The sequence below is a fragment of the Crocuta crocuta genome, unplaced genomic scaffold (genome assembly GCF_008692635.1).
Source record: "Crocuta crocuta isolate KB4526 unplaced genomic scaffold, BGI_CrCroc_1.0 scaffold288, whole genome shotgun sequence".
NCBI lineage: Eukaryota > Metazoa > Chordata > Mammalia > Carnivora > Hyaenidae > Crocuta > Crocuta crocuta.
This window is the reverse complement of record NW_027532607.1, coordinates 3678240-3690322: the sequence shown is the minus strand read 5'-3', so window position 1 is coordinate 3690322 and position 12083 is coordinate 3678240. Positions and strand designations below refer to the sequence as shown.

Genomic DNA, 12083 nt, shown 5'->3' with positions numbered 1-12083 from the left:
CTGGGTTGTTTTCCATTTTTCACTATTAGGAACAAGGCAGTAATGAATACCTTTGTTGTTAAATCCTTCTTCACATCTACAAAATTGAAATCTCTCTGAAAGCACACAGTCACACAGTATAAGCCCTTCTCACATTGAGCTAATTAAAGATAAAGAACGATTTCTGTTGGGATTCACTAGAACAAAGAAACTAAAATGCCTTTGTTTTTGTTTGCCAAAATACTGTCATGNGCCGGTGGCGGGGAGGGGAGGGGAGGGAGGGGAAGCGTCTAATGAACACATATGTAGAGAAATGTCCCTAAAGTTTAAACTTTTAGCTTAAAAATGACCTCAGCATTCTTCCCAGGTGTACCTGTGTTTAAGAAATTTTGATAACCTAGCCGTTGAGGTTAAAGTTGATTATATCGAAAGAATGTGCTCTTATTGTTAATTAAGATAACGTTCGTTCTAATTACAAAGCGGCGTCTCTCTATTGCCTTCAGTTACCTCAATTTTCTAAAAGAAAAACGTGCTCTTTGCGTGGCCAGACTGCTGCTTAACATCCTCGATACTTACATTGCTTATGGACAATATTTTTAGTTNATCATCCACTAAGTAAAATGGCCCAGGTTTGATTCAGAGCCGCCCTGCATCGTGGCCCCAGACCACTACCGAATTGAATCATAAAGTTCTGGCAAGTGTACCCTGTGGAGATGAAGAGAATCTCACATGACATACATGGATTGATATAAAAAGACACCAAACCACATGATGCAAAAAATACCTAAGGAAAAATTCCAGCTGTGAATACCCGCTCTAAATCCCCACCGAGCTAGTTCGTGATCAGGGCAGTTGAATAACCAATTATGCAGCATACCTGCATTGTAGAGAGGCCCGAAGTTAAATTCGGCCCCGAGAGCAACAGAGGAATGCCTGTCTGGGGAAATCACTGATAGCATGTTGTAAAATAACCAAAGAGCTGGGTGGGGAGTGGAGGATAAAACCACGGACACCTTTAAAGTGAGCATAATTGTTATTTTTATGCATTTCACATGCTGAAGATGAACGAGTTCTTTGTTTAAGCTTTCTATCAGTTGGGTTTAGACAGGGTTCCTCGAGCTTGGCACCATTGCCATTTGGGTCCAGATACTTCCCTGTTGAGAAGGAGAGAGTGCTATGTGCATTGGTGGGATATTCCGTGGCGTCACTGGCCTCCAACCCCAGATGCCAGTAGCGCCACCACCCCAATTGTGGTCACCAAAACTGTCACAGAATTGTCCCCCATTGGGAACCACTAGATTAAGAGATCACTATCCTGAAATACTGAAAAACTACAGACTCAGACCCAAAAGCGTAATGTCATGTGCCATTTTATTTATAGATCAGTGTGGGTGAAGTAGTGCCAGCCATCTCCAAGCTGTTAGACTAGACTTGAAGTTCCATGTAGACCCGCACTCTCCAACACTATGCATTCTGTGCAGAAATACATCAAATACCCCTTGTACCAGTAAACATCGTTTGTCTGCCTTCTATGTCGTGTTTCCTGCACTAGCAATGAAAGTATCCTTTCTGTGGTTGAATGCATTGATTTAAAACAATGTCCAGATCTATTTTGAAGGGTATATGAAAGGTAAGTATTAAACCAAACAAACCCGCCCCTGTTCCCAAAGGGATCTTCTAACAATCGCTTTAGGAGATCTCAGGCTATGGCACGGCCCATGAGCTAATACTTTCTACCCATCTTAGCTCACTTTACAAGATTCACCCCTAAATAATTTCCACTCTTCTCTGTTCTGAGACTATTTCAACTTAACTTCCTTGCACTCACTCCCTCCTTGGCTGGTGCAGCTAACTTTATGACCTACTCTTCATAAAGTTAGTGAATTCCCTGCTTTTTTAAACCTCTCTTTGGCTTCCGCTACCATCTTTCCCTAAAGTCTCCCCGTTGAAAGTCTGCATTTAATAACGGTAGTTGCCAACGTCTTGACCTTTTTTCAGATATGACAATGGATGATGTTCGGGAATACGAGAAAAACATGCATGAACAAACCAACATAAAAGTTTGCAATCAGCATTCCTCCACTGTGGATGACATAGAGAGCCATGCCCAAACAAGTGTATGTAGAATTTTTAAAACATGTTGCCCACTTTTTACCAAACGTACACATAAACTGATCTATGAAATACTGCCAACGTTCAATTCTTGATCTACCACAAACATGTCGTCATCGCCCAGAGGCTGTTGGTGAGGAAACCTGAGCTGGGTCTAAACTGGACAGTGTCACCTCTTCTCCCTAGATTTTTTGCTTCTTCAAAGAGCCGCTTGATTTGGGGGTTGTTACACTCGTAAAACCCAAGAACGTGGAGAGTGGAAACATTTGTGGCTGGTGAATGGCCTACACCAGGCAGGAAGACAGGGGCAAAAACCGATGTCATAGGAAAACTAGAACATCATGACAGTAACTTTTAAAAACACAGTTAGCACTCAAGTTATTCATTCAAGGGACAGCTTGTGGCTCATCTGGTATTTTAGATTTCTTTACATTTCCTTTGAAATGCTTTCTACGGCTCTTTATAGCTGTTCTAGCCAATCAGTCCCTTTTTACTTGGGTTCATCTCAAGATGGGGTGCAGTCTGTGCACACGCTGGCTGAGCAGTGAAGGCGTGGTGAGCTGGGAATGTGCTGGGCCACGTAGCACATCCAGCCTGGGACTTAAAATGAGACTCAGAGAGCCACGGGCTATTTAGTGGCGTGTTGGAAATTGAGAGCTGACTGGATGGTGAGTGCCGGCATTTTAAATATAGTTCTCTCTCAATCATTTGGTGCTAATGAAGAGGAGATACAGATAATGAAGAAAAATGTAATCATCAAGTCGTTTATACATATCTTTGGCCGAAGCCGTGATCTCTCTGGGTTTCAGCTTGAGCCCGCATGTCTGCTAGCCCATGCCCCAGAACCATACATAGTAGATTCTTCAGAGATTGGTAACGTAGTTGTGGACAATTGAGCAATGGCCGTTGTTGTAAACGGGTGCTTCAGAATTGTGAAGATCGTTTGCTTGCACTTTGGAAATTCTTGGTTCAGTTTTCAGAGCATGTATTTGGAGCGTGCCCTGCAAGGCTCGTGTGTTCCTGTCAGGTGCATGTGGCTATCCTTGAGGTTCTAATGGCCCTGACCTTTCCTCCCTGCGTTGCACGGAGTGATTGGATTTGCGGAAAGCTGTTGGGTTGACTTAACTGGGGTGTTCCTCTCTATGCACGGGCCAGTTCCAGCAGGACCTCCCCTTCTCCGCTGTCCCTGTGCTCCCGTTAGAAATGCTCATTAAGGACACTGTCCTTGAATGCGCATCGTTTTCTATTCCCTTCTCCTTTTGGAATCGTAGACATTAGCACGCCCTCAGCCGCTCTCTGAAAGCTGCTTTGCTGGAATTATGACCAGACAAAGGAAGTCAGAGGATCGGGGGAGATGCCACATTCCCAGGGTTACTAAGTGAAGTGCTTTTCTCATTCCAGGCCCTTATGGTCTATAGCTTACGGCTGTTTGTTTGGTTTTCTTTCTGTTCTGCTGTGATTATTACCATTAGAAAGTCAGTTTACTACGTATGTAGACAGTGGTACCTAGAATGGTTCTCCCATGGGAAAGCCCCATGCATTCTCGGGCTGCAATCCACTGTCGTTCCCATGACTTCAGCGTAAGAGATGCCTATCTCCTCAGCAGTTACACAAAGCGGTTATTTTGAGTGCTTACGACATTTCCCTTATGCTTTGGAATTCCATCAAATTGGGGATCATTTATTTTTCCATTGTCTTTCTTCTCTATCATAATGAAAAACAGTTGACATCAAGAGGCTGCTGTCCATCACAAATAAAAACTGCAAGGTGCTCAATAAAATTTAAATCCTCAGCCTAAGACAGGACATGGTAGGTTGAAATTATGCAAAATTAACATCCATGAACATGGCAATAAGAAAATAACAGTCTGTTTTCCATTGAGCAATTTCAGTGCCTTCAAGAAAGGGAACTTCTAAGAGACTCTGGGAATGTAAAAATGAAAATCCTGTACTTTGGATGATCTCTGCCCCCTGCTGGATGTGTGGAGTAGAGCATTATACTCAGCCCCTGGAAAGTCTGATTTTCCAAGATGATATTTATTTATTATAGCAAAAACGCACCCGCTCACTAAAAATTTTTCTGGGAGTCTCAGTTATATTTTGGAGTAAATCCTTCTTTTTAAAAAACTTAATCTCATTTCTTAGCTTGTTTAATAGTCTTAGAATTTTTTAAATGGTAAATTTATAGGTAAAATTTTTCTTGTTGTATTCTAAATTTCATACGATATCATTACAAACATAATTTTTTATTTACTTTGTAAAACAGTTGTCCCTTTCAGAATATTTTAACAACTGCTCCCAAGAAATCCTCTTAAGTTTTTTAAGAAATATTTCTGGTTTGCTCATATGACCTAACATATGTATATATACCTCCTAATGATTAATACCATGTTATGAATATTCATCCCATAGTTAATATTTCCAAGGTGGATATATTGTGCCTTGCTAGTTGATGCACTATCATCTCGTGAAGGTTCTACCACTAGGTTCGTGGGAGAAGACAAGAATGAAAAATGGGTCTGAGGAAAATTAAAATACATGTAGAAAATCCATGAGCAATAGCTTTCACCTTTTATTCAAGGACAGGCCCTTAGACTTTCACTCAGTGCTTTTTCTAAGAAGCCCAGTTACCTGTTTTCTCTGTTCCCAGTAAGGAAAAATGGCAAAGGATACCAGGAATTGCCAGAGACTAATTAATAAGAACCATAACAATAGTAATGATGGTAATAGTCATAGAGTTTTGAAAACTAGAGATCTCAAACTATTTAAAAAAATAGGCATTGATCAAGGAGTCATCACAGTGTTATAGCACAATGATATATTTTCAATGTGTTATGTCTAAATTGTAGCAAGTGTATATAATACATTAAATATATGGCCAGGGTAGGGGCACCTGGCTGGCTCAGCCAGTAGAGCACGCAACTCTTGTTCTCAGGGTTGTGAGTTCAGGTCCCATGTTGGGCATAGATGTTTCTTAGAAATAAAATGTTTTAAGAAATAGACTAGGGAAAGATTTACATTAAAAAAATTTTTTTTTTTACTTTCTCACTTACATAAAAACATTTCAGGTGTTTAGAAAATCTACATCATCTGGCAGTTCCTCTTACATGAGGCATCACTGAATTTATCTCTTGAGTCCTTTTTTTCTTTGATGTTTCCTTGGAAAATGGCTTTATTTTTCTTGGCTTTGGGATAATTAGCAGGGTTTGTTGTTTTTGTTGTCATTATCTTATTTGTTTTTTTTAAGCTGAATTAATTAAAACACAGGACGGATACTCAGTCAGGAAACTAGTAACCCCCAGAATACAAAAAGTATATCTATTGAATAAGAAGAAATTCTGATGATTTGCCTGTTTGCCTTATAATGGTATACTTGCACGACCTAAAGTAGGTAATAATATGTATCGTTTCTGGGCCATTGATTGCTTTAACTGCCTTCCCTTTATAGAAAAGATGACTAGGTCTAATAATAGCTCCATATACCACACCATACACACATGATCTGGTTCTGTACTCATACTCTCCTGATCAGTTCTTATTCAGAATATTTAAACTACTTACTGAAGAATGCTTTGGAAATCTTGGATGGATATTCATAAAGGAATTTTATTTTTCAGAGGCTTTCCTTAGTAAAAAAAAAAATTATTTTTAGGGTGNCTTACATGAGGCATCACTGAATTTATCTCTTGAGTCCTTTTTTTCTTTGATGTTTCCTTGGAAAATGGCTTTATTTTTCTTGGCTTTGGGATAATTAGCAGGGTTTGTTGTTTTTGTTGTCATTATCTTATTTGTTTTTTTTAAGCTGAATTAATTAAAACACAGGACGGATACTCAGTCAGGAAACTAGTAACCCCCAGAATACAAAAAGTATATCTATTGAATAAGAAGAAATTCTGATGATTTGCCTGTTTGCCTTATAATGGTATACTTGCACGACCTAAAGTAGGTAATAATATGTATCGTTTCTGGGCCATTGATTGCTTTAACTGCCTTCCCTTTATAGAAAAGATGACTAGGTCTAATAATAGCTCCATATACCACACCATACACACATGATCTGGTTCTGTACTCATACTCTCCTGATCAGTTCTTATTCAGAATATTTAAACTACTTACTGAAGAATGCTTTGGAAATCTTGGATGGATATTCATAAAGGAATTTTATTTTTCAGAGGCTTTCCTTAGTAAAAAAAAAAAATTATTTTTAGGCTTTAGCATTTCATTTTGGTTTATAATCTGGACAGACCTCTTTATGGTAGAATTCCCGTAGTTCCCTTAAAATCAGGCATAGAGATAAAGCCATTTGCATCTCTTCTAAATGACTGGTCATTTTTTTCTTTCTATTTTTTTTTCTTTGAAGACATGACAATGGATGAAGTCCGAGAATTTGAACGAGCCACTCAGGAAGCCACCAACAGGAAAATTGGCGTTTTCCCACCTGCGATTTCTATCTCGAGTATTCCTCTGCTGCCTTCCTCAGTCCGCAGTGCCCCTTCGAGTGCTCCGTCCACACCTCTCTCCACAGACGCACCAGAATTTCTGTCCGTTCCCAAAGATCGACCCCGGAAAAAGTCAGCCCCAGAAACTCTCACGCTTCCAGACCCTGAGAAAAAAGCCACCCTGAATTTACCTGGCATACACTCCTCAGATAAGCCATGTCGGCCCAAATTAGAGTAACTTCATATAAATCTTTCACGGGGTTTTTATATTTTCATTTGGGTTTGTTGTGTTTTTTTTGTTTTGTTTTTTAAGAATCTTCTGATAGAGAAAAAAACTGCCTTGTCACTCAAACATGTTCTTTCGATCTCTGAGTGTGCATGTGGTTAAGTAATTTCCCGTATAATATGATTCCCTAAGTACAACGCACAGCATCATACTAGATGTAAAATGTAAGGCTTGCAAAGGACAGAAGGAATATTCTGTAACCATAGCTGGAAGCCGGGAGGAAGGGAGGAAGCCTTGTTATTAAGCATTTGATGAGGGAGGTGTGGACTTAAAGAGTAAATCAATGAAAACTTGACGCCACTGTTACAAATGTGGTAAAATAGTGAAGTCAGTCTCGTCCCATCAAAACCTGAATTCTCAAAAACACTCTCAGGCGTACCTACCTAACTGTTCCATTTCAAACTGTTCATCACCAAGACTTGAATACTAGTAGTTAACTGAGATTTCTCTTTTGATTAGTCTGACTCAGGATTTGGGGCCTAATTAACTCTTTAAAATTTTTGAAAATTTTAATTATCAACCTATAGAGGCTCCAAGTGCAATTAACAAGAACTTATTTATACCTTTCTCAGAATTTAATAATGATCCCACTTGTTTCTGTCTTTTAATAAACTTCCCCTCTTTGTGCCCTTGTGGCCTCAGAAATCTTTCAGAATTGCATGGATGAATGCAGCCATAACTGACTGATTTGGGGATGGTTTGGTTTAGGAACCAAGAGGCCCAGGTGAGGCAAACATCATTTTTCTCTACAGGTACCAACAAACCTTGAATCGTCAACGTCCATCGTCAATGCATTAAGAGTCTCAGTATTTGCAGTTAATTGAGTAGAGTTCATTGACTCTTTGCCCATTCTAAGGAGCGCAAGGGTAGACTAAACTAACTGGACTTGAGCTCTGTCAGCAAGTCTGGTTCGGGAACCCTGAAAAAGAGAAGTATCTCCCACCCCCTCCAGGTTTTACTTTTAATAACATCCAGATTTCCCTGGAACAGATTGCCCATCACTGGACCTTAAAAAAGACTATCATTCTCTTGCTCATACTTGAAATCCAAATATGGGAAATGTCACAGAAGTGGAGTAAATGCTGTTGCGGGGGGAAGGGGAAAGAATGAGCGGAATTGCTGACTCCTGTTTGTAGAGTAAAAAGGCGGAGTGAGAAATGATGCCCCCCATGGCTAGCTTTCTCTTCTGCAAGTAGCGGTAATGCAGGATTAGAATCCAGGCTGACGGGAAAGCAAGACCATTCAACCCAAGTGGCAAAAAGTGAACTCTCCTTTGCCCTAAAGAGAAAAATCTGCCACCATCGCGCCTCACTGCCTTTAAACGCAGAAGGAAGGGCAAGCAGAATCTAGCATTTATTTTTGTCCTCCAAGAGAGGAAGACGACAAGGTAGTTGGGCAACTCCAAGGCCCCAGCTAGCCTTCCTGACCATAACCTCCAACCTCAGGAAAGGGACCTTCCCAAAACACAAATTCCAAAGGAAACAACATAAACGAAGAAGCATATTCTCCTTCCCACACAGCCTCTCAGCCAGTGGACCCTGCCTGCTTCTCTCTCTCAGTGCTTAGCACACTGCGTAGCGTCTTTCCAATTGATCAACTCTCCCAAGGTGCAGGCTCTGGCCCCATGAACCCAGCAGCAAGTATTCTAAGTCGTACGTCAGACTGTCAAGATCACTTCTTTATCTACAGGTTGACATTTAGCTTAATAAATAAATAAACCCAGAACTCAAAGGAAACCAGTTGCACATAGCTTTCTCTTCCCTGAGAACGACAGCATTGCAGTAAGACATCTTTGCATGGTACAGTAGCATGATTTTTGCTTGTGGGAAAACTTAATCTTATCTGACCTCTCGGACTTGCTCAGTGGTCCCCTCTCCACACAGTAGTACTTCATGAGAATGTTTGGCTTTAGAATGCAAAATTCTATTCAGAAGACACTGACATAGTATCTGTATTTGCTTAGTATTTGCCGGCTGAAATCAGGATGGGGCGGGGTCATTATTTTTGCACAGAACAGATTTATCTTGTGCGGGTTGTTAACACATCTGGCACCTGCTTTTTCCATTAATACCGTTGCCATTTTTCTTTTCTTGTAAAGTAGCTTCTGCTATCAAGGTCAACGATGCTATTAGCTTTAGAAAGCTAATTTCTTGATTTCCTTCGGTGGATTTTCTTTCTCCTGTAGCCGGTTCAATAACACAGACATCAATTTCAAAGCTGCCGATGATCGTGTGATTATTAGCCAACAAATGTGTGTGCGCTTCAAGTATGTTCAGTTTTTCCTGTCTACGTGTGGTTTGTGTGCATTTAAACAAGGGGGTGGGGGGGTGCAAATATTCCTTTAGCTGCTTTGAATATTTAATCCGGTCATCACGAGGCATAAATGACTTCAATATTTTATCTATCTTGATTTTTCACCTGTCATTTCATATTCTCCATACATTAGTTTGTTTCTTGTGGGATACAAGCCTGCGATGAGTGTGTATATAGACCATTAATAATTCCTATAAGGATGGAAATTAAGTGCTTGCATGATGGAAACTTAGAAGAAAACAAAGCCGAAACTTGAATTTATTAAGCATGTTTGGGGAAACATAGAATCTTAACTCAGTGCCTCTGTCTGCAATGTGGAAATCTTCAACTTTGTTCACCAAAATTGTATTATACTTGTATATATATAAATATAGTATAGTGAATCAGACACCACCAGTTTTAAGTCTCTGGTAGCCAAATTAAAAAGAATAATCCATAGAAGAATGCATATGTTCACCCCATCTTTATCTCCATCATTAGTGAAGACCATCAAAATGGCCATAAATATTGCTTTGGATGGATTTCAAATAATGAAATGGCCCTGTGCTTTTCGTTGGCTGTAACACAGCATTGCAGCTTTGGCTGTGCTGTCCCAGGATGAGAAGGTCTCCGCGTTTTTACTGCACAGACTTTATCTGAGGTGAGCTCTGAAGACCACCGCATTTTCCTACTGTCAGGCAGAAATAAGCAGAGGAAAAGCGTAACAACAAAGGAGCCTGTGACATCTTTCAGTTCCCAGCGTAATAATGGATATAAAGAGCTCCTTGGTGAACTAAGTTATAAACCCTTCTGCTCTGGGTTTGCATCTGTGTGTGGGGAAAATGGTTTTAATCTGAGAGGATTTATTACCCATGTTTTGGGTTGTGAAAATAAATCTGTAAGGGGCGCAGTTGTGGGCATAGAGTGAACGCAGGCACTTAAAAAAACACGAGACCTCCAAACGCAAATATGTGGTTCTCTTTCAAGACACTGTCCTCAACAATGACCTAAGAGAAAAAAGATTCTGGCACTTCTCAGGAAGTCATTTTTCCGTGAAAATTTCAAGACTACTGAATTTATGTGTGTTTTCCAATTTTACTTACCTTAGCATCTCTTCATGGCTCAGAAACAAGGTCCCTGGCTGGCTTCAGTCATTAGGAATTTTACTTGTTACAAGGGCCAGAGTATCATTTAGTCACATAGAATGTGTACTCAGATAACCCAATAGAGAAGAATTGTCTGAATAGATTTAGTCCCTTTGTGATCTTCTGACCGAGTAGGCTAGGTGACAACCTGCTTTCTGAACCATAATTCTTGAAATGAAAAAGAAAAAAAAAGTCTGTTTGGTAACTGCAATTGATCATAAATAGACCATTTAAAACTACCCATCCTTGCTGAAACTGAAGTGTTACTCGAGAGCACAGTGTTGGCATGTGAAGGCAACACATACTGGGTTCTTCTGCGTTCTACCTTCAAAACAATCTGTTTGCATTTGAAAATAGAAGTGTTTCGGCTTTTTAGGAGTTAGTGCAATAAAAGAATGTGAATATGTTAAGAATTTTTCAGATGCTGTTATTATAATTTCATTGTTAACAAGTGCATTAGGATAAGCCTCTGGATGTTTTTGCTTCAAATGGAAAACACGGCTGTTGAATTGCAAGTTTCCCTTCAGTTTCCATGTCGTCACCAAGAAGAGGTTCTTTGAGTTGTTGTTCTATCTTTGCCACTTACATGTAGCTTCGAGTGTAATTTTTTTAGTGTTTACATTTCAAGCTGGGATCTTGATTCGTTACACATATTGAGTCAAAATACCACTAGCACTGCCGAAGGACCAAGTTTTGGAATGCACAGTGTTCTAGACCACGAGCAGAGCAAGCAAGAATTGATCCTCACACATGCCATCCTTCTGTGTCATTTTATGGCTGTTTTGTGTTGTTGGTTCCCCCCCCAGTTATTTATTATTGTTAATAACTTCCTTTTTCTTACATTCTGTTGTAAATAAACTACAAAGCAATCTTCTTTCCAAGTGTAGCTTTCTTCTTTCTCTTTCTCAGCCATTCTCAAGGGAAATTGTTAGCTACCGTGAACTTGTGGGTCACTGGAAAAGAAGCTTCAAGGAATAAGCAATAAGCCAATGGTCAATACTGAGACCCAGTTCTAGGGTAGGGGTCTTGTGTGCAAAGAAGGCTGGTCTGGTGCTAAGAAGCTTAAGGCGCCTTCAGGGCCAGGGCCCTTGATAGGAAAAGCCGGGGTGCCAGCTCTAAGTTTCCAGCCAAAAAATAGCCAAGGTGAAGCTATAACCCAATGGGAGATACACATAGACTCATCTGTCCATTAACACGTGCTTGGTTCCCCCCTCATCAGATGGGAGGCTGTAGTCTGAATGACAACCAAGAAAAATCCCCCCCTAGGGAATCAGGGGAACACCACCCTAGTGGACACTAGGTTCTATCCATTGCAGGGTGGGCTAGTGTAAGGTGAACTGCAATCATTCTTTTTTTAATAAAAAAATATTTTTAAGTTAATTTATTTTGAAAGAGAGGGAGAGCACGCTCGCACGTGCATGAGTTGGGGAGGGGCAGAGAGAGAGGGAGAGAGAACTCCCGAGCAGGCTCCGTGCTGACACCGCACAGCCCAATGCAGGATCCTCAAACCCACAAACCTTTTGAACTCTTCATGCTTTGAACTTCATGCCTGAGCTGAAGTCGAGTCAAATGCTTAACAAACTGAGCCAGCCGGGCACTCCTGAGCTGCAATCATTCTGATGTGGTTTCTCCATCTCAAGCAGATAATGTTTTGCACAAAAGGGTCGTCTGAGGGTGGGTAGAGTGAGGACAGAAATGCTTTACTGCCCTTGATCCAGAAGTCTGCTACACGCCTCCCGGTCTATTCTCTCCTCAAACCTGAAGTTCATGTCAACTTCCATGTCCAGTGCAGTCACCCCTGATTGCATCAGGCCACAGTTTCATATAACTG

General features: G+C 40.5%; 1 protein-coding gene across 1 annotated transcript in view; it reads left to right on the top strand.

The window, feature by feature from the left end:
• The window catches only part of PITPNC1 (phosphatidylinositol transfer protein cytoplasmic 1), a 251646-nt gene extending 240520 nt beyond the window's left edge, over positions 1 to 11126 (top strand). Inside the window, exon 9 of the mRNA XM_077780444.1 lies at positions 6451 to 11126. Within this exon, the coding sequence (XP_077636570.1) occupies positions 6451 to 6767 (317 nt within the window). The 3' untranslated portion in view covers positions 6768 to 11126. The remainder of the gene's footprint in view (positions 1 to 6450) is intronic.
• Positions 11127 to 12083: the final 957 nt, after the last annotated feature.